This window comes from Branchiostoma lanceolatum, chromosome 15 (genome assembly GCF_035083965.1).
Source record: "Branchiostoma lanceolatum isolate klBraLanc5 chromosome 15, klBraLanc5.hap2, whole genome shotgun sequence".
NCBI lineage: Eukaryota > Metazoa > Chordata > Leptocardii > Amphioxiformes > Branchiostomatidae > Branchiostoma > Branchiostoma lanceolatum.
Genome location: NC_089736.1, coordinates 8,140,620 through 8,165,683, shown reverse-complemented (window position 1 = coordinate 8,165,683; position 25,064 = coordinate 8,140,620). Strand labels below are relative to the sequence as shown.

General features: G+C 41.3%; 3 protein-coding genes across 17 annotated transcripts in view; 1 reads left to right on the top strand and 2 right to left on the bottom strand.

Moving 5' to 3' along the window:
- The window catches only part of LOC136420555 (zinc finger protein 91-like), a 41,012-nt gene extending 34,206 nt beyond the window's left edge, over positions 1-6,806 (bottom strand). The window contains exons 1-2 of one of the 2 annotated variants that reach the window (XR_010753251.1): positions 6,674-6,806; positions 5,551-5,671 (exon numbers count right to left, since the gene is read on the bottom strand). Coding sequence is in view for 1 of the 2 variants with exons in the window: in XM_066407522.1 (XP_066263619.1) it covers positions 1,468-5,472 (4,005 nt within the window). In the remaining variant the exon portion in view is untranslated. Of the gene's footprint in view, positions 1-1,051; positions 5,672-6,673 lie in introns of those variants that run through there. The other variant, XM_066407522.1, reaches the window with a different exon arrangement.
- LOC136420556 (calcitonin receptor-like) overlaps positions 1-21,224 on the top strand; it is a 29,781-nt gene extending 8,557 nt beyond the window's left edge. Inside the window, exons 2-11 of one of the 3 annotated variants that reach the window (XM_066407523.1) lie at positions 8,256-8,357; positions 9,090-9,190; positions 10,511-10,614; positions 11,049-11,172; positions 12,491-12,647; positions 12,911-13,044; positions 13,260-13,444; positions 17,068-17,203; positions 20,009-20,050; positions 20,293-21,224. In XM_066407523.1, coding sequence (XP_066263620.1) covers positions 8,256-8,357; positions 9,090-9,190; positions 10,511-10,614; positions 11,049-11,172; positions 12,491-12,647; positions 12,911-13,044; positions 13,260-13,444; positions 17,068-17,203; positions 20,009-20,050; positions 20,293-20,439 — 1,232 coding nt within the window. In that variant the 3' untranslated portion in view covers positions 20,440-21,224. Of the gene's footprint in view, positions 1-8,255; positions 8,358-9,089; positions 9,191-10,510; positions 10,615-11,048; positions 11,173-12,490; positions 12,648-12,910; positions 13,045-13,259; positions 13,445-17,067; positions 17,204-18,825; positions 19,177-20,008; positions 20,051-20,292 lie in introns of those variants that run through there. The other 2 variants (XM_066407524.1, XR_010753252.1) reach the window with 2 other exon arrangements.
- A 391-nt stretch (positions 21,225-21,615) lies between these two features.
- LOC136420553 (disco-interacting protein 2 homolog C-like) overlaps positions 21,616-25,064 on the bottom strand; it is a 63,586-nt gene continuing 60,137 nt past the window's right edge. For all 12 annotated transcript variants that reach the window (XM_066407510.1, XM_066407515.1, XM_066407512.1 and 9 more), the window contains one exon: positions 21,616-24,688. In XM_066407510.1, coding sequence (XP_066263607.1) covers positions 24,585-24,688 — 104 coding nt within the window. In that variant the 3' untranslated portion in view covers positions 21,616-24,584. The remainder of the gene's footprint in view (positions 24,689-25,064) is intronic.

The following is a 25,064-nucleotide window of genomic DNA, read 5'->3' as shown; positions in this document are numbered from 1 at the left end:
TCTTTCTAAGCACGCAGAAAATACATTAAGTGACTTGCGAAGAGCTTCAAAGAGTCTTTTGATGGAGAAGGCTATTGGTGAGACCATTAAGGTGCCTGTCGGCAATATCATTTTGATACAATCAACAGCTTGGTGCTCAAACGGATCAGTCTGCTGCCGGAATTTACAAATCTAGGCGCTACACTTACAGTTGTTTGTGCGTTTAATGTTAAGAGCCCATTAAAGTTTTAAAAGTCGTGACAAATTACACGACATGTGCTTTAATCCATAACAAACTTCTAGATAATGCGTCGGTACATGACCTGTTTGTGACATTTGAAGCTATGATGAAAGTTAGAAAATCCCACGGAGGAACAGACAGCCTTGCTCGTAAACTACGGTAAAGGGCCCCTAGATCATCTGGTATTATCTGTATGGATTTGGGGATAATCCAGATTAATTTCTCTCCCTGATGTCCCTTTCGATTCCAATTTCACCCTGTGCTGAATGTTAAACAAGCCCGGTGTCCCAAATTGACCTCGGATGCTTCAGCTGGATTCTTTCCAAATGGGCTATACCATGCTGCCTTCAGCCATGGGGGTATCAGCATGCAGTGCTACAGTACATGAAAAAGTTGCCAGGGGGCCAAAATCGCTGTAACAACACATACCAGAATGCATACAAAGCCGTCTTGAGTTATAGGCACAAACACAACTAAAAAACTGTACCTTGCCGGAGGTGAACCCCCTTCCTGTAGGTAAAATGAGCTGCTCTTCCGCCACATCATCACTTACTATTATGATTATCAGATGATAGGCTCGTATGCTTTTCAGAACAACACAAAATATGGATACTGATGCACACATCTATATATATCCATGTTGCAGTTCACCTGACTGTTTCACTTAAGAAGAAATAAGACAGAAGTTGAAAGACTCGTCTAATTCTATTTTCAATAAATGTTTCTATTATCCATCAAAATACATATGGTTATATGGTTGAATAGTCTAACTTAACATGTATAACACTAATCTAGCAAGAACTATTCGAGTAAATATTCTAGCTATTCTCTACAGTGCTGACAACATGCAAGTCTTTGTGTATTCATGCAATGAAAAGAAGATAAAATGCAAGATAAACTATCGCCGGCCGTTGAAATATATTGGAAACCAGATTATGCACAAAGAAGTTTGTGTCTCAGTAGCTCATTACTACTACGGTCGTTATCTGCTTCTATGCCCTTGCTTCATTAGAACAACAAAAAAAACGATACTTTTCGAATGGCAGCTAATTGGGATACAAATAGCCGAGGCAAAATGGATCAAAGAAAGTTGGAGATACAATCTCTAATGACTTCTGGGAACAATTCTCCTACTTTATGATTTATTGAAGAACACATACTAGTAACATTTCTCAACTTCCTACAGTCAAGGGTTTAGCCATGTTAACCAGGTTAGTAGCCATAACTGATTTATTAACTTCAAAGTTCTAAAAGTCGAACGGGTCATCCAAATTGAATTCTAGCAAGCGTCTGTCCACATCACATTTGGATGTAGATGTAGTAGTAGAATAGTTGCACTGGCTTTTCGACGGATGTTCACTGGTTATTTCAGAATCAGATAGATCAGAATCTGTGCTGTCCTGTTTCTCACCAGTGTTTGTGAGCATGTCTTGGACTAAGTTGCATTCTCGTTCAGAATCAGATAGATCAGAATCTGTGCTTTCCTGTTTCTCACCAGCCTGAGTGAGCATGTCTTGGACTAAGTTGCATTGTTGTTCAGAATCAGATAGATCAGAATCTGTGCTATCCTGTTTCTCACCAGTTTGTGTGGCCATGTGTGAATCTGTGCTATCCTGTTTTTCACCAGCTTCAGTGACCATGTTGCTGCATCCATCAGAATCAGATGTATCAGAATCTGTGCTATCCCGTTTCTCACTAGCGTGTGTGGCCATGTGTTGGACTAAGTTGCATTTTCGTTCTGTGGAGAAGTTACAGTACCACTGATCACACTTGAAAGGTTTTTCCACAGTGTGTTTGACCATGTGTAGGTCTCCTGCACGAGGATGTCGGTTCTTCATGTGTTGGACAAAGTTGCAATTTCGTTCTGTGGAGAAGTCACACTGGCCACACTTGAACCGTCTTTCCTCTGTGTGATGATGATGTTTACTTTTATGTATTGACAGCACACACTTAGAAATCGTCCCATACCCGCACTCATCACACTTGTAAGGTGCCTTATCAGCTTTGTGGTTGAGCATGTGTGTGTTGTAAGAGGATTTCTTTACAGTGGAAAAGTCACAATGATCACACTTGTATGGTTTTTTGGCTGCATGCATCATTTTATGTTGCATGAGCACAAAATCATTAGTCGCCTCATACCCGCACTCGTCACACCTGGGTTTCTCACTTGGATGTTTGAGCCTGTGTTGATCTAGGCTGTCTTCTTCTGTTGTAGAAAAGCCGCACTGATTACACCAGTAAATTTTGACCCCAGTATGTCTCGCCAAATGGCGCGAGAAGTCGTGCATTCTAGCCGTCTTGTAGCCACACTTGTCACACATGTAACATTGCTTGCCATTCTTGGTGTGTTTTTTGAGCATATGTTGGTCTAACTGCCATTTCTGAGTGGTGGAAAAGTCACATTCATCACAATGGAAAGTTTCCTTGTCCTGTCTCCTTACACACAGTTTCTTGCCGGTGTGTTTGACCATGTGTAGGACTAAGCTACCTTTTTGGTCTGTGGAAAAGTCACACTGATCACAACTGAAACGTGATTTGTCTGCGTGTTTCCTATAGATATGTTGTAGGAGGTCAGGCCTAGAGGCTGTATCGTACCCGCACTCCTCACATCTGTACGGTTCCTCATTGGTGTGTTGGTCTAAATTGTCTTTCAGTGCTGTAGAAAAGTCAGACTGATCACACATAACAAGTGTTTTGTCATGCTCCCTCACATGTTTTGAGAGGTCAGAGCTATCAACTGTTCTGCACTCACTCTCCTCACATGTTATGGGTGCCTCACGAGTGTGTTTGACCATATGCTGAATTAAATTGCATTTCCGCTTACAGGAAAAGTCACACTGATCGCAGCTAAAAGGTTTTCTATAATGTACTGAGGGATCAAACCCAGCTTTCCTCTGCACTCTGTGTTCCCTCACATGTTGTGCGAGGTCAGAGCTAGCAACTGTTCTGTACCCACACTCCTCACATGTTAAGGGTCCCTCTGCCCCACGAGTGTGCTTGACCATGTGCTGAACTAGATTCCCTTTCCGTCTACTGGAAAAGTCACACTGATCACATCTGAAAGGTTTTGAGGGATCAAATCTAGCTTTCCTCTGCACTGTGTGTTCCCTCACATGTTGTGCAAGGTCAGAGCTATCAACTGTTCTGTACTCACACCTGTAAGGTGCCTCATCAGCGTGTCTGACTATGGGCTGATCTACATTTTCTTTCCGTTCTGTAGAAAAGTCAGACTGATCACACACAAAAAGTGCTTTGTCGAGGTCAACCATTCTGTACTCACTCTCCTCACACGCTAAGGGTGCCTCAGAGCTATCAACCACTCTATGCTCACTCTCCTTGCATGTTAAGGGTGCCTCAGAGCTATCAACTGTTTTGTACTCACTCTCCTCACATGTTAAGGGTGCCTCAGACTCAGAGCTATCAACTGTTCTGTCCTCACTCTCCTCACACGCTAAGGGTGCCTCAGAGCTATCAACCGCTCTATACTCACTCTCCTCGCATGTTAAGGGTGCCTCAAAGCAATCAGCTGTTGTGTCCTCACTCTCCTCGCATGTTAAGGGTGCCTCAGACTCAGAGCTATCAACTGTTCTGTACTCACTCTCCTCACACGTTAAGGGTGCCTCAGAGCAATCAACTGTTCTGTCCTCACTCTCCTCACACATTAAGTGTGCCTCAGAGCTATCAACCACTCTGTACTCACTCTCCTTAGACGTTAAGGGTGCCTCAGAGCTATCAACTGTTCTGCAATCACTCTCCTCAGACGTTAAGGGTGCCTCACGAGTGTGTTTGACCATATGCTGAACTAGATTACATTTCCGCCTACAAGAAAAGTCACACTGATCACAGCTAAAAGCTTTAACAAAATGTTTTGTGGAGACAATCCAAGCTTTCCTCTGCACTCTGTGTTCCCTCACATGTTGTGCGAGGTCAGAGCTATCAACCGTTCTATACTCACTCTCCTCACACGTTATGGGTGGCTCTGCCTCACGAGTGTGCTTCACCATGTGCTGAACTAGATTCCCTTTCCGCCTACTGGAAAAGTCACACTGATCACATCTGAAAGGTTTTGAGGGATCAAACCCAGCTTTCCTCTGCACTGTGTGTTCCTTCACATGTTGTGCAAGGTCAGAGCTATCAACTATTCTGTACTCACACTCCCCACATGTTAAGGTTGGCTTGGGAGTGTGCTTGACCATATGCTTAACTAGATCACATTTCCGCCTACTGGAAAAGTCACACTGATCACATCTGAAAAATTTTCTAATATGTTTTGAGGGATCAATCCTCGCTTTCCTCTGCACTCTGTGTTCCTTCACATGTTTTGAGAGGTCAGAGCTAGCAACTGTTCTGTACTCACACTCCTTACACCTGTAAGGTGCCCCATCAGCGTGTATGACCTTGGGCTGGTCTACATTTTCTTTCCGATCTGTAGAAAAGTCAGACTGATCACAAGTAAGAAGTGCTTTGTCACTCTCATGTTGTGTGAGGTCAGCCATTCTGTACTCACTCTCCTCACACGTTAAGGGTGCCTCACGTGTGTGTGTGACCATGTGCTGAACTAAATTGCATTTCCGCCTACAGGAAAAGTCACACTGATCACAGCTGAAAGGTTTTGTGGGATCAAACCCAGCTGCGGCTTTCCTCTGCACTCTATGCTCCCTCAGATGTAGGGTCAGGAGATACCTACGATTTGTCGCATAGTCACACTCATTACACTCATAGGGTTTCTCACCAGTGTGTCTGGTTATGGTGCTTTTCTCTGCTGCAGAAAAATCATATCCTTCGCACTTGAAAGGTGTTTCTCCTGTGTGTTTTTGCTCATGGCGTTGAAGTTCAGACCCACAAATTGCCCTGTAGCCGCATTCCTTACACACAAACCGTTTCTCACCCTTTTTCGAGTGGCTGCGCATGTGTCTTTTGAACTTCCATTTGTCAGTTGTGGAAAAATCGCATTCATCACACTTGAATGTGTCTTGTTTTACCAAATGTTGAGAGAAGTGAGACCTACTGGTTGTTTTGTAGCCACACTCCTCACACTCAAACGGTTTCTCACCAGTGTGTTCGACCATATCATGTACAAGTAACTCGCATTGATATACAGTGGAGAAGTCACAATGAGAACACTTGAGTTGTTCTTTGCCTGTGTGTGTTTTCAAATGTTCTGAGAAGTTGGCTCTGTTAGATGTCCAGTACCCACAGCCCTCACATATGTATGGTGTATCCGTGCCATATTTTTCCTCGTACCTGTTCATCTCTTCTGTTGAAGCGTGTTCATGTGCGTGTGGTGAGGCAGTCTTGTCAGTGCTGACACTGCGAGGGGTTTCTTTTACCTTCTCCTGCTGTCTTTCTGTGATTGTTCACTCTGTTGGTCCTGTGGTGTCTGACTCATTCCCAGCAGCCGGTTCCCAGGGTATTTGGTAGGAAGTTCTTCAGCAAGATATTCACGGGAAACTACATTCAATGATAAAATTGGTTAGATGCACATAATGATCGGCATTTTTGAAGATATAAAAACCCTATATAAAACAGGTCATCTCCAAAACAGCCTTAATCATTGACGTAGTTGCTCATTCGTCCTCTATGCAAATTTTCCTTTAGTTGCAGAAAGAACTAGCCTTCTTAGCAACCCAAGCTCCATTCCCCGCCAATAAGAACGGAGCTTGGGTAGCGACAAAAATGGACTACAGCTAGTAAGAAGGCTGGACTCCAGGGCCTGGAGTCCAGGCTAAAATGGACAAAAAGGACTCTGCAGCTGCAGCAGGTCTGGGTACCAGGCTACATAAAGCTGCAATACCAAACTACATGTAGTTTTCCGCGCTAAACCCCTACTAGTAAACCACTCTCCCCTACAGTATGGCCCTGTCCACATCTGCTCGACTTCCTTTCCCCGCCGGTGTCCCTTGGGTGTCTAGCCCAACTTCTTGGAATTTGGGTAACGTAATATTAGTATTCATCCGCGACAGTTAGGGAATAAAGTAGTACGGAAAAGACACCATAGGAAAATATTTCTCGATTGACAAAAGGGGTTGTATGATTACGACAAAACCAATATTTGAAGACGAGGTGATATTCGACTATCTACCCATACAATATAATGATCGTTTGTGTCAATGCACCGAAAGTGTAAAGAGGCTTTTGACCATATGCTTTTTTGTTGTCCAAACTGTAGAACGACAAACCCAGGCACATGTTTTGTTTCGCGATATTTGGCACCCCTATTCTTGTCTTAAGCATACCAATCAGTTGCGTTTCAATATATAATAGCACAAATATATTTGTCAAAACGTTGAAGCAACAATCGCGACCGTTATTTACAAAACACGCTGCGTCCCCTGGCCCCGAGCTCCCCCCATCCGAGGCCGACGTCCTCTCTACAAAACTCGACTCTACTAATTCAAACTTTCTGTCACTTGAACACAAACCAGAACGTTTGGCAATAAACAAAGGTCTTACCTGTTGCTGTATACAGCGACAAAGCGTAATGTTTCTTGAGAAATCACGTCAGATGAGTTGTGGCGTCTGATTCTTCTCGTGATGCCAATCAAAATGGTGGAAGGTCAAAGTTCGTCCCCCTGATTACCCACTTATGTTCGCTGTTTAACCGCATGTCAAAAGATGATTCTCGTGGCGCCAATTAAAATGTCAAGATGTCAACGTTTACGCTTCTCACAATGCACCTGCGCTCCCCGATAGGCCACCGACGATTCTCATGATACCAATTATGTAACCTGGGCGCCATCCTAGTTGCTTTGGGAACCGCGGAAAACTAACTAGGATGACACCCAGGCTACCAATTATAGTGGCGGAATGTCAAACTTTATACGCCTCACCAATGACATTACATAACGTACTTGGCCCAACTATCCACTTGAGCTTCATGTCATAGCTAAGGGTATAGATGAATTCAGTAAAACATGTTTCGATGCAATTTTGAATGGCATATTTTCATGCAACTTTTTAAGAAACAAAGTTCCAATAATGCACACTGTCAGCAAGTCGTAATGGTAAAAATCGTATTTATAAGTGATCTCTGCTATAGTGCTAGAGGGGCTACTGGTATACATTTGTACTTCATGCACACTAATGCATGTCTTGCATTAACAAACTCCCTCAGCAAAGGCTTTTGAGTACGTGATCTCAAATTTTATCCTCTAGACACCTTATTTAGCGTAGTCACTTTATCTATAGTAACGCTAGAGGCACACACAGTATGGCTTTACTGAGAGTCTGGTGGATGAAACGGCACTTTCATTGGCTATCCACGCACGCACTCAAGACTTTCAAGTACATATATCATTTATCTTCAATCATATAAAGGCTGAGAAAATCAGCCCAAAAAGAAGTCAAAGGAGCACTCTTATTTCTAAGGTACAAGATTCAATTTTAGATTACACCAAAACGCAAGCCTATGATTGACCATAATTCAATCAGAGTTAACCGTTAACCTTTTGTTGAAAGTAGAAGTGAAGACTAGAATGTGAAAAGCCTTCATATGAGGTTTGTTATCTTATTTTTTGTAAAAGTTCTCGAAGCATACATATACCGTGCAACAAAACACGGCCTATCTCTAGCATCAAGTGGAATCCCCAATAGCTAGACTTACATATGTTTTGCTAAGACGTTCAAACTGGTTATAACGATAAGGTTGTTACTTTTATCTTGCTGACGTCACTTCAAAAGATGCCATCTCAGCATGAGAAGGTGGGGGGGACTAAAGAGCCGGGAAATATTTACACTGTCGAGTTAGACGGCTTCATATATTTCAAACGTTAGGTACGTGTGATGACTGTAAATATGATATACAACAAGAAAGATAACATTCTTGGCGAAAGTAACACGGTAAAAACAAGGCAATAAAAGTTAAAAACCGGATTGGATACCATGAAAAATAATTTCAATCTTATTTATAGACATCTCTATGACAAGACATACGAAGACCATGGAAACCAAGTAGAGAACAATACTTTATTTGCAAACTCAAGTTGAAGGGGTGGTGTATTTGATTTATATCTGACCTTGTCGTTCTGTTTTGCAGGGTTGTACTGTAACAGCTCCTTTGATAACATCTACTGCTGGCCCGACACCCCTGCAGGATTTACTGTGTACCTGCCATGCCCCAAGGGATACGATAACACCAGTGAGTTATCTATGGTTACAGAAACTTCTTCATTTGTACTACATTGATGACTAGTACTAGTAGTACATGTACTAGGGTACATTGAACTCTTACAGGAGCCAGTCAAGTTCTTCAAAACTGCAACACGAACGTTCCATACCATATTTTGATTGAGGCGTAAGAGGTACATATAACTGTCACGCAAAAACACGGTCAAGGGTAAAGCCAGGTTTTGCTGCAGATCTTACAGACTGATTCAAGATTTGTATGCTAGGCGTTGTATGACACCCAACCTTTAGAAAGCAGAGGATAAATTGAAGAGACACGGGTGGAGGTTAGCACGAGTATGAAAACAACTTAAAGTCAGGAATCGATGTTGGCATGCGTGACTCAAATTTTCAACGTTTTCTGCAAAGCATCCTTTGGGAGGACGATCTATCATTTCAACAGAAGCTCATAACAGCACCATTATTATGACTTCTGAAGGGCGTAAAGCAATTTGTGACAATCATAGACCGCTAGCTGGAGAAAGATTGATTTTCTTTAGGAGACTTGACTTTGACTTTAGTACTAGATGTGAAGCTCGAAGATAGAGGAAGAATAACTTTATTGCGGGACAATCGCAACAGGTGCAATATATGGCAACTTGACAAATGAACTATAGATAGGCCGGTAGTTCACGGTATTCGTCATAAAAGCATGTCCCTTATCCTTCTGAATCATAAGCTAGGTACTAATTTGCGTGTGTTTCAGAAATACTGGCTTACCGGATTTGTACCGAGGCAGGGGAGTGGCTGAAGGGTAACTGGTCCAACTACACGTTGTGCGTGCCTCATAAGCTCAGACGTGTACCGGTAAGGATGGGTAATATAATCGTCGGATCTCGTGTCACGTTTTTATCACTGATATGAACTTTATTTGCTTTCTGACAGAAATTGGCGATTGCAATGTAAATCACTTGCTATCTTAGAAAAAAGCCTAGGGCCTGTAAAACTAGCCGCCTGCCAACTAGCTGACGTTGGGAGTTAGCCAAAGCTAACAATGATGGACTCTAGGCTACTGTAAAACAGGAATAAGAACAGGTCATTAATCATGATGATTCTGGTATTTGCCAGTTGATGTTAGACATCATGTTTTGTGGAGACCTTGTACTTCAAGCAAAGAATCAAAGGCCTGTTTTTCACAAGCGTCAAAATGATGAAAATTGTGTGGTTACAAGTTTGCAACACGTACAGTTTGTGGCGTAGACATGGTCTGTTTGAGCGATTTGATATTCATGTTGTGACTTCACTGAAGGCCATGGTTGCCTGCAAGGGCTTGACAATCACTCCTATAAGCAGCGATAACTGCCATTGCATATCAATTTGTTGTTCTCACTGTATTATTGTATGTTGTATTGTATTGTGTAAAACTTTCAAATATTCATCAGGCGTGACAAGAGTGTTAGCATGGGATGTAGAATCAAGACAGAGTACTATGAAGGCGTAATTAGTTTTTACAATTTTGCGGCAAATGGCACTCAACAAGCAATCGTGCACAGCAACTGTATCGAAATGAATCTACTGCATGTGCAGCGCTGCATGGCGTGATTTTCTCGTGCATGTACCTCGCCTATTTCCCAAAGGTTAGCCATGGGGTCGACGGAAATGAAGCGAAGAGGTAACGTAGGGAAACTTTGATGAGAATAAATAGACCCGTTCCCACTGTCTTCGTGAGCTCTGTCCAATTTGTATTTATTTTATGGGAGAAACGCCAGAAATCGGCTTTTCCAGGACTTGGTACGCGGATCACTTCAAGGAAAATGCCACAATTCCTCGTAACGTACATGTATTTTCGTGTTAGGTTTCTTGGAAGGACGATGAACTACTAATGACAACGTAATGGTGCACTGTTATGTACAACGTGGATCTATCACACAAAAAAAACACATATTTAATGTCCCTTTTATCATACTTTTTCTTCTGGAACAACTGTGGAAAATATGCTATAATTCTATAGCAACACATTCAATGGTAGAATCTAGATTAAAGCACCTTGCGCAAAATTTCTATCATATTTCTTGTTTCGTGAATTTACCAATATGTCTCATATGTGCTAAATCTTATCAGCATCTATTCAAGGACAAAAATCTACGTTTGCCATGAGACTCATACTTCTTCCTGCGGTTTTCATAGCCGGATCTGTCCATACTACTAGCGGTGAGAGACATCTACTTCGCGGGCTCGGCCTTGTCACTGCTCATGCTGTGTATATCCATGTTCATCTTCTGTTACTTCAGGTATAGTCTACTTATGCATTCTAAACAATGGTATACATTTGGAATATGGGCCGGTGTACAAATAACACTTGTGTAGGAGTAAAATTGTCCAGTGTTTGTTTCTTTGTTTGCTTGTTTGTTTGTTTGTTTGTTTGTTTTATTTGTTTGTTTGCTTTAGTGTTTGTGCAAGTTTGTTCTCGCTGGCCTTGGTCCAAGTTTGTTCCCGAGCTGAGTTGTGACCCCAAGTCTGGCAAGATTCCAAGGTTAAGCTGGCCTACATCAAATGCAATTCTTTACAAGAAGTGAATGTTGGCACATGGCCTCCAGCAGAAGAGTGCATGATGTGCGATGTGTGAAATGGACATTGTTGTGTTATATGTTGTCAAGAAATGGACAAAAAATAATTTCATGGTGCTTGGTACGAGATCTACTATTTCTCGTTGGTGATGTTTTAGGAGACTGCATTGTGACCGCATCAGAATCCACAAGCAGCTGTTGCTGTCCCTGATATTCCGGGCGATCATCCTCATCATTCTGATGCAGCCAGGAGACGACTCGGGGCCTGCGTACATGAACGAGGTTAGTGGTCAACTTGTCGATAGGTTATTCCATATCTAAACCTACTAGGCGTTTTAGTGTAAGTGGTATGTCTTGTTTTTATACTCTCATGTAAAATGTAGGTGTATCTACACTTGAGAGAGAGAGATACAGAGAGAGAGAGACAGAGAGAGAGAGACAGAGAGATGGATAACAGAGAGAGGAGACAGAGAGAGACAGACAGAGACAAACATCTAAGAGGGGAGACAGAAAGAGAGAGACAGCGAGAAACAGTGACAGAGGGAGACAGGCAGAAAGAGTGAGAGAGAGAGAGAGAGAGAGAAGGAGAGAAAAAAGGGGAACAGAGAGAGAGTGTTGTTGTGTTATCGTACTGAGAGAAGCTCCCTAGCTCTCTCGGGAAAGTGTTAGCGAGAAGTTTCAGTGACAGCGTAGTTACACCCCAAGGGATACCGAAAAAGTCTCATGTAATTTCAGCACACTCAGCTTGGAGTCAAGCTTTCGGCAGATAGCATTTTGGAATTTTGTAGAACGTTGTTTAAAAGTATTGCTGAATTAATTACAGTCAAGGAAGGTAGAAGTTTTCTATCACTGAAAATGTCAACCAAAATGAAGGCAAGTAATATGAATGTCACATCTGCCGTACCGGAAATCTCTTAAAGGCCACACTGCCAACAAAACTACAAACGAAAGAAAGAATTGACAACTGAAATTAAAAGTTGAAAATTACTCCTCCCTTGAGGGCATAAAAATAAAATGCACTGTAAAGATAGGATCTGAAAGGAAGAAGAGTTTAGCATCAAATTTTATTATTTCCTCTTTAAAACGATTTTGTCATAAACCTTAAGGATTTTTATGGCCGGAAGTTATAAGGATATCAAGGTGATTGAAAGCGCCCTATATAAACAAATGTGTAGTATGTCTTTACATGCTATATGCCAAAGTAAAGTAAAGGGTACCCTGGCATCCAGTCTATCGTGGTTTGTCCTAATTAATTGGTCTCCTGTGTGTGGCCAACCAAACCCCTACCGTCCAAAAACACTACCGAGTACAACGGTAAACTGGATGCCAGGGTAAGCAAAGGGCTAAGTCAAGTCACAAATTTGTTCCGTATGAACTATCTAAACCTTCTCCCCACTGCCTAACCCTGTATCAGACAACTTGAATTAAGTACAAACATGCAAAAGACTACTTTTATGTAAATGTGATGGTGATGGATATCACTCGAAACGTCCGGAAGTAAATCTTTGATTCTTATCCAGTTGTAGAGTTTTAATCGTCTTTATATTCTATGTCAATCGTTACCAAACGGACTGTACTGAAATTTCAATATATTTGCCAGCCCTTGGTGTGCCGAGGCCTGGTGGTTTTGTCCCAGTACTTCAGCATGTCCAACATCTTCTGGATGCTGGTGGAGGGGCTGTTTCTGTACATGCGCTGTGTGGTCGCAGTCTTCCACTACCTGTCAAGTCTTACTGTCTTCTACGTGATTGGCTGGGGTAAGTATCCGGCGAAGTGCATGTGATTGCAATGCGGGCATGGGGCGAGAAGCCTAGTATCAACATTTAAAAGTAAGTAGGGTTGGAAATAGGTCATGATAATGAATAAATGAAAGAAGAAAAAACAAAGGAAGGGATCAATAAATGAATGCACAAAACAATTAATCATGACTACACGAAATACACATTGTCATACAGACTAAGAACTGACTAACCTTTGTATGCTTGTCTTTTACTCAAAGCTCATATGTATTGTTTTCCAGGTACCCCTGCGGTGTTCGTTATAGCGTGGACAGTCGTCATGTACATGTCCGACCGCACTGAGCGATGCTGGATGGACTACACCAGGCTATCCTATGCCTGGATTGTCTCGGGTCCAATAGTTGTCGTTCTCGTGGTGAGCAAAATCTCATAGTCAGTAGCTGTCACCTTCTTGATCATTCTTGCTTTATGTCTTTGTAAACATGACTTCACAAGTGACAAATTCACCGACGCCATGTTGGTTGAGGGCATGGGATCCATGGATCCAACATGGCCGACGAAAATTACGTCATAGTCGCGTGACTGCAAACCGTACCTCTCCAATAACCAACATCTGTCTGTTCCTTACAGATGAATCTCTACTTCCTTCTGCATATCCTCGTGGTCCTAGTCACCAAGATGAGAGCGGACCAACAGTCCACACAGTTCACCGAGCCATGGTACGATCTCTCGGTCGGCCTCAGGTTGACTGTCCCGCCGCCGGCGTCAGCCCCCAAACCCTTCCCCAGGACGGCCGGGGAGTTAACGAGAATAAGGTCGACGTCATGTCACGTTTTCATGACGTCAGTAGCATGATGTCTACGTCAATCTTGTGATTCAATCAGGAGAATTTGCATGAATCTCCAAGAAGATGTTGGGAAGAGAAGCCGCAACGTTCTCTGACTCTGACTGGCTGCCCCTTTTTTTTCTGATCCATTGAGATTTTTGGGGATAGCTAGAAAACATTTCCCTCCAAACATCTGCTTGGAGATCAGTATTGCGTTTGAACTCCAACGCCTAGTTCAGAACGTCTCAAGTCTGTTCAAGGCCCCACGATTCAATGTACGCACTCCACATTAGTCAAATTTTGAATGTCAGTTTTGATTATGGTAACAAGACAGGCTCAAACAATATACACATGCTCAAACAAAATAGCCATGACAACATGCATTTTATCCTAAGCTATTGATTGCAGTTGTCAGACATTTCACCATAATGTTATGTTTGTAAAGCTCTCTGTATATGAAACATATTCTTTTGAAAATCACATCGACAGCTTTTGCAAGTACAGTATCGCATTTGACAACTACAAGTAGCAACATAATGAACACAATCATAGTGATGAAGCACGTTGATTCACATGCTTTCCTTACCACGATGGTCAAAAACCAGTCCAAAAATTCCCACTCGTGGGGCATGAATATTGATGATTATAACATGTCAATCACGCTTATCACCACCAGCAACTGTCCGTGATTGGTTGACGCTTTTACAGGCGGACCGCAGTAATGTTTACCTTTCTATCTCCCCCCTGTGGCTTTTTGCCGCGAACCGTCCTATTCATATGCGTACCTGTAGTCAGTCTCAATTGTCCGTACATAGCACATTTTAACAATACCAAGTGTGGGCATGATTATTTCCAGAATACTGTTGTTGAGAGAGAGTGGTCAAAATGCCCTTATACAAGTGATACAAAGCTGGCGCGTGGCTGACAAAATCGAAATGTTTGTGGTTTTGACGGCCAGGCGGCAAAATGATGATTAAAGATGGCGCCAGTGGGAACGGACTACTGTAATACGGGTCGAAGTTTTGCTGTGAGCATGATTGTTTTCTTCATAAAATAGTAAACATGCCCACGTATTTGCTGTTACAGAATTTTTTCAATAAATGTATTAATAATTTCAAAACATTTAACTCCATAACGAACCCAAACTGAGGCGTATGTGTTTCTTTCCAAGAAACTGGTCGCCAATCCTACGAATGAAATATCCCAAGCGGAAGTTTGCCTATTTGTAAACAACTGTACCTAGCCATTTGGGGGCGACAAACTCTTCATAGAAAACGGTCAGAAAGGCTAAATATTTCTTAAGACTTGCCGAATATCTTTTACACAGAGACGGAAAATATTCAAGGCAGGAAGACCATTCAAAATCCCACAATTTTTACTTGTTTTCGTTCAAAAATTCGAAACAACAAAGAGCACTTACTTGCTTCCATAGTGACAGTCTCTAGACTCTCTACTCAAGCCAAGTACACATGGAACCAATTTCTCGGCTCCATTACAATAAAGGAACAAATCAGGGAATACATGACCAGAACTAAACATAACGTTTAACTAAAAATCAGAAATATAAACTCGAAAAATTTGTGTGATACAAAATGTAAATGTTCTGGATGGAACCCAAGCCGCGTGTAAAGCTATTTGTCTGTAAGTAACATACTTGTATATTTCTGTTAAACTTATCCGGTACCTTCCAAGAATAACCTGTGTACTGGAAAATATGCTCTCAGTCGTGTTTGTACTGAAATATTTAACCGCCGTTTGAAAACATTCCCGCTCAAAAATAGTCGCTAGCCATTTCTTTTGTTGTTCCGGAGCATGGGTAAAATCAAGACACAAAGTAAAAATCAAATGCTAATATACAGAGACAGTTTGGACGGATTTTTCCATCGGTGCTCAATTTGTCGATCGACCTTTCTTTCAAGTAGAGATAATGACGAGCTGGCGTTTGTACTTTTCGGAAAAAGTTCTTTGTGACAAATTGCCGACGCCTGAAGTTGTTGACATGGAAAACGTCATTTCGTCGCAGCATGGGTGAACAAGAAACACAGGCACCTTTTATTTTCAGGACATTTATGTTACCACACCATACATTATTTGATGTATGTTCCATTTATCAAAGCATCCCTATGTGAGGAATGAATTGACAAGATATATTGTTAAAATGTAGAGTACAAGCACACAGCTCTTACGATTTCCACCCGCATTACAGTAGACTGTCCCAATAACTAAATATGGCGTCGTGGGCGCCATCTTGAATGCTCGGTAGTCTGCCCGGCCGTCCGAAACCCAAACCAAACAGACCGACTTTTCCACGATTTCCCACCAGTTATCAATAAAAAGATGAACATCCCCACAGCCTCGTCATCAGCAACATTTGGGTCGTTTAGAACTGTCGCAAATCAAGTTCGTCACGGTCGCGAAAGGCAAACTGTGACGGCTCCTCGCTCCGACAAAACGCTAACATTCTTGTGCCAACTCGCAACGGGGGGAAATCGGGATCGAAAGAAAGCGGTTATCATGAGCCAAGAGGTGTCTTGTAGGCCCGGTCGTTAACCGAAGTTTGACTGTACTAACAATTTGTGTTCTGGTTAGCTGTCTCACAATAATACAAGGTATTGTAAGAGAACAACGAGGGCGAAATGAAAAATGCCTAGTAATGTAGGATAAAAACACAAGCTCAGCACGTATATACATGGTTTGTATTATATAATCTAACCTCCACAATCGTTACCCTGAACCAAAAAATGAATCACTGAGCGATAAAAAATTAAGCTGTAACTTGCGGGACAAGAATACTGAGTACACACGCTGGACGTCAGTTCACAACTTGAAAATCGCGCCCAAAGCGCGGGTAACAAAAGGGCGATTTGCATGAAAGCGTGATCGAAGACAATGGGGCGATAATAAGGCTCTGTGATCCAGGCCGACAGAACTCATTATAACTCGACAACATGTTCTCAGCCCCGCGTGGAAACTATAACATAAGGGTAATACTTATATTTTGGTCTATATCTTCAGAATTTACAGTAAACTTTTTTTAAAAACACCACCACCCAAAAGAACAGCCCATCGCCGCCATCTTGGCTTATTTGCATGTCGTCTGGATTCGGCGATTTGGAACTATGGGAGAAAACGTACCGCAAAATTGTCCATATGAGTTAAAATTGCAAAGACATCAAAAATAGTCCATTCTGACCGAATTCAAGGACCAACATTGAATTAATATAGGCTTCAATCGATGTTTGATACATATATTTAAGAAAGTTGACTGTGTTAAAGGTCAAAGTTTATTAACCGGAGGTGACTCGTAATGCGTCCAGGGACGCGGGAATTTTTCTTGGTCATATCCTACTCTCTACACATTCTTAAAGCCAATAGATATTAGTTTTAACTGTTTATTTTTGTTTTATATTGTAACCATCGGATCTAGCATTAAACTGAGGGGTATTTATATAATTTTTATCCGCTGCCGCGTGGGCTCTGTCGCCCAGCAGGTGGGTGGAGTACAGAACAATAGGCTCTGAGAACAAACAGCTAGTGTTTAGACCATCGTGTACAGAATATTTCATCTCTCCAACAAGTCTTTTCCCGCAATGTCCGGTTCTTTGTTCGCAGGAAAGCCCTGAAGGCGATGTTCATCCTCCTGCCGCTGTTGGGTCTCACCAACCTGCTGTTCTTCGTGGATCCGCAGGACGGCGGTCTGGGCGAGGACATCTATCAGATCTTTAACGCCGTCATGCAGGCGACACAGGTGCATAACTTAACTCTCCAAGCAGAGGTCTGGCGCCGACTGGTTTTTGACGTGATCAAGTTCAGGCGTTTTTGTCGGACGAAATAGAAAGCCCGACAAAAACGCCTAAAACACGTCAAAAACCACCGGGAGCTGAACCTCTCATAAGACCACAGCAAGTAAATTTCATGGATGACATCCTCTGCAGACTCTAAATCTAATGCACGTGGGTGAAAAACAAACAACCAAGTTACCTTTCAAATTTGAGGACTATGAAGCAAGTACGTGTAATAAGTATTGAAGCGATAAAATGTACTACCATAGCCAACAAGTCTTTTATTGTTGTATTAAATAAAACAGTAAGTAATAGAGGTGTCAACATTACAATCATTATGGACAGAACAAGAGTCCTTAGGAAGTAATTATCGTGTTGTTTTTTGTGTGGGCTAAGTTGTTTGGTACCCTCTTTACCAGGAATAACAATTTCATTAAAACTGGTTTCCATTTATGTCCATCTAACGTTACTTGTTAAGTGCCAACGTGCAAAAGTGAAAACAAACCCTCGCTGCGTGTCATGCAAGGGCGGATTAAAAAAAGGAATGCCACAACAACAATGTTTTTATGGTTTTACATCGGATATTCAAGAGCGAACCCTAGCAGTTAGGGATATAAATGCTCCAACATCACAGACTTGGCCTGGGGCAATGCTAGATCAGAAGATACAATAGAAAATGTAATGATTACAGTTAGAAATCCATTGGACTTACCCATCGGTCATCACTCAGCAGGGATACATACGGGTTACTACGTGTCATATTCCCGCAGACCAGACATTTGTGCGCTTTATTTCGCATTTTACTGATCATGCGTTCTTTTCTGATCATAAAACTGATTTTTGATCCTTTTAGAACATGCAAGACGACCATTGTGAAGTCCATCAACCACGCCGTTGCAAGGATAGGGTACACCAAGCCAGGTGTTGTAGAGCCTCCTTGGGTAGACCAAATCAAAATGTCGAAAGGACACACCTGAGGTTCACGTAGTACATCTGGGGCCGAAATACTTTAAAAACCCGATAGTGGGTAAAGAATCCGTGACAGTCAACACGTGACTGGCACGCCACTACGGTAAAATGTGTGTTGACTGTCACTGATATTCCTCCTTCATTTGGGGAAATTCTTTACCCACTATCGGGGTTTAGAAGTATTTCGGCCCCTGATGTACTATGTGTCTCCTTTCCGATGACATTTTGACTTGGTCTACCCAAGGAGGCTCTATGTACAGGCCCTGACTTGGTGTGTCCTATCCTTGCAACGGTGCGGTTGATGAACTTCACAATGCTGCAGTTCGCGAACTGACAGATAGAGGTCGTTAAAATAGTACCGTAAAATAGACTGAATTAATGAGATGTACATGGCCATATATGGACATGTGTGTGTGTCGTGGGGAAAGGTAGAACTGTTTAAGGAATTGATGTTAATTACGCAACAACAACGTCGTCTTTCATTTTCTAAAAGGATCAGAAATCAGTCGCGATAATCAGAAAAGAACGCATGATCAGTAAAATGCAAAACAAAGCGCACTGTTGAACTAAGCCAATCAGAATGAGCATTAGAAAATGTAATGATTATAATCCGAAATCCATTGGACTCACCTATTGGTCACCACAGATCAAGCCAATCAGCACTTCTCGTAGGGACACATGCAGGTTACTAATAGTGTTATATTCCCGTATAACAAACATTGAACCAATCAGCATCCTCATCACAGAGTTGACCGCTTACTTGCAGTTCTAATTTATTCCGCTGTATAACATTGGCGTCCTTGTACCGCAGCGAGTTGGTGAAGCGACTTGAAATGAATAACAAAGATTTTAAACGGTGTCTTTAACAAACGGAGAGTCTTGGAGAGCCACAACATAGCAAACGGTTGGTGCTGTTGCTTCCAGATTTTTCGGAAGTGTCAAAATGACGCTGAAAATCGTCCAAATTCAGGTGAGTGTTGATCCAAGGTGCCACTACGGCAAATGTGTTGCCTGTCAAGGATGTTCGGCTCCTTCACTTGGGGAAATCCTTCAGCCACCATCGGTTTTCAAAAGTATTTCGTACCTTGATGTACTACGTGTCTGCTTTCCGATGCCATTTTGATCTGGTTCACTGAGGAAGGCCCGTACAAAACATGATTTGTTTATCCTTGCGGTTGAAGTTCAGAATGCTGCAGTTAGCGGGCTCGAAGATAGAGGTCGCTAAAACATGACCGTAAAAGAAGCTGAATTAATGAGGTACATAGATACGTGTGTTTTATATAGGGTGGGAATTGCATAACAACAAAAGCTAGTAGGACACAAATCTTCGTGGAGTAATTATGGTGTTTGTCGTGCAGGCAAAGGCATTGGGTACCCTCTTTACCAGGAAGAACTGTTTCCATTTATGTCCAGGTAGTTGTTATTCATAACACTAGACTAGGAAGTATTTACAAATTGTGTAAGAGGACGAACTCTGCAGCTATGATAGGTTTGGATACCAGGGTAGTAACCAAGGCAGAGGCCTAAACCTAACTAATTATTTACTGCAGTGAAAGCTTGTGTTGTACAGGCTACCATTAACAAATGTTTTAATGTACCCCACTACCATAAAAATCGATGCGAAAATCAATGCGCGCGCTGATGTCATCCATAAAGTTTACATGCTGTGGCCTATAGTTCTGGTTAAATCGCGCCCCCTAGCGGCCTTCCCACTGATCAACACAAGACTCTACATTCCATGCTTTTAGCAAAACTACTACATAAGTGTCCATAGATTATACATAGAGATCTTTGTCTTGCAGGGAATGTTTGTATCTACGATCTACTGCTTCACCAATGCTGAGGTAAGTACATGGTGTTACTTCTTAAGGGATGACTCTTCTTTAGGTAGATTTATCCCAGGGGGCCGATAAAATCTGGTCTATACAAGTCATGTGGACAGGTGGTCACTATTGAGAGGATTCCTAATGCCTGTGTCAAAAGGAAGAATTATCCAAGAGGTCACAATAACCAAGGGGTCCTTATGTAGAGGTGGTGACTTGTACAGTACAGGTTGGACTGCATGTAATAGATTATCTTTACACAGGTTCAGAATGTTATCCGTGACAAGCTGGGGCATCGCAATCATCAGCCCAAATTTGACGTCCAAGGTCCCACCCAACGGAGAAGTCTGCTTGCAACAGCAACAGCTTCCACAACCGTGACACAGTCCCATGCAGAGACCCGTCTGTGATAATACAGTAGTGATAAGGGTACAAATCCCATTCATCTGTCTGTAATGCTTGTATCACGCACTTGTACATTTGTATTTGTCGTTAATGTCTGTTTTCAAAGAACACGCACTTGTACATCTGTATTTGTAGTTAATGTCTGTTTTCAAGAAATGGAGACTTTACAGAATACAACGTTGGTGAAAATCAATCGAATGAAGAAAAAGGTCCAATTCTTCAGTCAATAGAGCAAAATGTACCCATGCCAACCCTCTATGATTCATAATCTGACATGAACTTGTAATGTCAGATATGATATTTGTCGTCTGTTGTGGTACAAATTTGTGCTTGATGTAATGTGTATGTGCACTATAAATAAAGTTGAAATTACACCATTGTACAGTCCCATGCCTATACAGAATATGGGAGAAATGTTTTAATTGTACTAGATCAACCATGTGAGCAAGTCTAACCAAGAATATGGTCCTATTTCTTCATATCAAAGATCTGCACTTTGGATACATGTCGCTTCTAAAGCCAGTTGGCCATGGAATTTGTAATTATGTGGACATGAAATCCCTAAGACTGGCAATATGGGTGGGAACAGCTACCATTTTATAGAATGTCAACTTGACAAGGTAATGTTACATGTGTGTATGTCTATTTTTGACTACTGACTAGCTTTCTAGATAAATTTGTCTGGATTTCTGTGATGCTTTACATAATCTCTGTTTCATTCTAAAATGTGATGATCAAATATCTATATACAATGTGAATACATGTACAATAAAAAATGAAGTTGGCAATATTCAGTCTTGCTCTGTCATTGTACAACTTGTACACCCATGACATCATACTCAGTGAGAAAATTTGACCCCAAACTGTCAAAATTAAGGTGTGAATGTCATCTTTAATACCATATACTTCCTGAAGACCATTCAAAATGATCATCTCGTAAGTGCATATATGAATACCGAATACCCATGGGTTAACTCCCACTGTCATGTGAAAACGAGAAAAGGCACAAAAAAGGCAAAATATCCTTAGTATGAAAAGACCTGAAAACATCTAAGCAGATTCTCAAAACATGTCATCTTTCATAAATTTGTAGAAGGAACTAGGATATTTGCTGGACTGACAGGCATAAGCATTACAGCTATCAAGATATCTGAAAAAAGAAATTTTGACACAAAGACAACTTCTGGTCATGGCTGCTTCATTTTAATTATTGAATGCATCGAAACATGCAACTTCATCGAAGTGAACAGTGTAGGATTTCACTCCATGTATACATGAAGGCTATTTACAACATTTTGCCAAGAGAGGAACAACTATTCCTTTGTTCCCTACTGTTACTATAGTGAATCTCCCCTTCAGTTTAAGCCTGTTGACTGCATTTTCATCGAAATGTTAGATGACCCACTTGTAAAGTTCATGTAACGGCTTCGCTATCCCAAAGAGAATTGTTCAATTGTTACTTCAGACTTCTTGTAGATTTACTAACGACTTTGATTTCCACAGAACACTCTTAACCTCAGTAAGCAATAATTTGAGACATTAATGGAATTATCATAGACAGAAGACGTATACATTCAATGGGAGTACATTTTTACAGCCTAACAATATCTTCGAACACTTGATCATAGCTATAAAATTGACAAAGCATAAACACAGCGATAAACAATTCACAGCAGTGAAATGCCAGTTAGGCCTTATATACAAGCCAAGTCTCCTTGCAACACTGAATACATTGTACAAAAAGGAGAATAGACTAACCTCTGCAAAAAAAAAATAAAGCCAAACAACAAATAGAACACTAGCCAACCATTGCACACAAGTCTTACTACATGTACATGTCCCATGTAAGGGGTCTTGTTCGTTTCCTACCATTCTAGCAGTATAAAAAAGTACAAACATGAGACAGCTAATATTTATACTCCTACTTATTTCCATGGCAACATCACCGTTTTCTGTTATGTGATGTAAGACTATATCGTCAAGTTTGGAGGGTAAAACCGTACGCAACACAAGCAACGTAAATCCTTTGCTTCTTCTGACACCTGTGCTCTAGCGGCAGCAGCATTCTTCTGGGTCAGAAGTTGCACACTCTGAGCTCAGACATTTTGTGGACTTTCTGAGGACATTTCCGGACTTTGTGAACCTGTGCCATCCTTCTGCAGCAACACACAAGTTGCTATGAAGTTGATCAATGCAATCTTGCGTCCCTCAATATCAGTCTTGATAGACAGTTACGCATGTAGTTTATCTCATTTTCTCTTTGGATGGGTGGTTTGCCCGCAAGTGCAGTGGGGTAAAAATGCAAAAGGTATAAATGCCAAACATTTGCAACAAGTATGAATGCAACACTACAACACCAGAGGCTAATATCATAATCAACAAGGAATGGCTTTCATTATTTTGATATCAAAGTGTTATCTCCTCATGGTGTTCAAGGATGAAATAAGAATTGCTTTGATATTCATTGCAAAACAAAAGGCTCCAAAACAGCTCCTATATATAAAAGGTATAAATGTTGATGAAAGCGACCAGAAGGAATGATACGTTATATGTTATTTTTGCAGTGACAGGTGGCTTTACAATTTGATACTAAAATGGTTTGATTTTAAAAAAGGTTACTTAACTGTCAATTAAAACATAATATTTTAGAGATAAGTGAATACAAACTATACCAAAACAAGTCACACAAGTAAAGAACAGAACACAGCATAAGATGGCTCCGCCCCTGAGGCTTTGCCAAAAATCTAAAAAAAGCCACCCTCCAGCAGGCACTGCCTGATTCCAGCAGCAATTTGTCCATTATACATGTTCTCTTCACTACCTCTACTCCTTACTTCTAAGCTAGGTCATACAAACCAGCTTTAAACCATTAACATGGAGGTGCCTCTGTATATCTACTGGGTATATCAGTCAACATAAACTACATGCATCAGTACTTACATGTAAGTTGTTAAAGCCTAATAGCAGGTAAAAGGATGTATATACTGTATGTGTACCACTCACTATAGGGCTTGATGTTATATCATCATGGCAAATGCCTGTTTTACTGGTAGTCTATGCCTGATTAACAAGATGCTCAGTACCAAACAATGTGTTCATGAAAGAACTAGCATCATGTACATGTACATGTACAAGGTAAAGAATCTGACGCAAATCTATCATAATACTCACACCACTCTGAATGGTAAAGCCTAAAAGAGGACACACCCTCTCATTGCTATTGTTGGAACTCCTTTGCCCCTGCCAAGGTTTTTACTCTTTTACAAGACCACTTATGTTGGGCCTTCCCTCCCTGGAACTCATTTCTAGACCACACCAAATAAGTTCTACCTCTATCAAAGATGGAATGGGAAATTTCCAAAAGCATACGAAAAGTGGCTGCAATGAACCTGCTCACTTTTTCCGCCCAGTAGAAAAGAAAAATAAAACCCCAAATTCAAAAACCAAGACAAAGCAAAAGCATGTTCAGCATTCTATGTTTGTCACTGAGGACCTACATTGTAAATCATGCAACCATATGAGAGTAATGCTCTTTAAACATAACCCATGTATCAAATTATAACGTGTATCAAAAAGGTATGCAACAGTGCTCAACACACAGAAAAATGGAATTTTGTGATCTATGTACATTTTGTGCGGAAAAAAAGGAAAGCACAACTGAAAACATAGGAAATTACTTCCAAAGCCAACAGTCCATTCTAAACAATATACACCTTCAACAAACCTTGCCATGTACATATGTGATCTTATTCAATGACTTTAAATATACAGAATTACGAATTGGGTGACTTAATGATATCATTCATTACGGAAAAAATACAAACAAACTAAGAAGTTGTAGCTGAAGAATGAGTGACACTTTTCGACAGCTACCATCTTCACTTGGTGGATGGGGAGAATATTATGAAGAAAGACAAAAATTTGAGGGGATTTTGCCGTGAGGCAGTTTTGCATGTATTTTGGCAAACAGACTGCCTCCAATGGTCAAATCCAACTGCAACTTAATTTCAAATAACATATTCCTGGACTGCAATTCTTTTCCCCATCAGAGCTGTCAGTTAGCTGCGTGTCTGGGGGATTGACTTCTCTGGAGGCTTCCTACGATGCGGTCTCGAGGGAGGGTGTCTTGAGCAGGGGCGTCCCCCTTTTGTCACATGTTGTAGGCCACGTAGATCGGGTCCAGCTGGTCGGCCAGGAAGCCGTCCCGTAGGTGCATGCGCTGCTTCTCCCCACGGGAGTTAATCGGGATCACTCCTAAAAATGCAAGGTAGAATTATCTGTCAATGTAAGACCATTGTTGCAGCTGCAGATACATGTCTGTTCATACAAAAACAACCCAATTGCAGGGTAATGATGACCTGTGGACATTTTAGCTTAACATAGAAGATATCCGAAACTGTAACATGTTATCTAATTTTGTTGCAGATGTCCTCACATGTATCGGTCACAGATGCTTCCAAATTTATTGTCATTGAGATGCGAGAATTGTAACAGGTCAATCATAGGAGCAACACTTTTATCTGAAAAACAGGCCAGAACTCATTATAAAAAAACATAAATTGATGCCATGTAAAATCAAAACAAAATCATATTTTTGTCCTTACTGCACTAGTAGGGGACAGGTTACCAG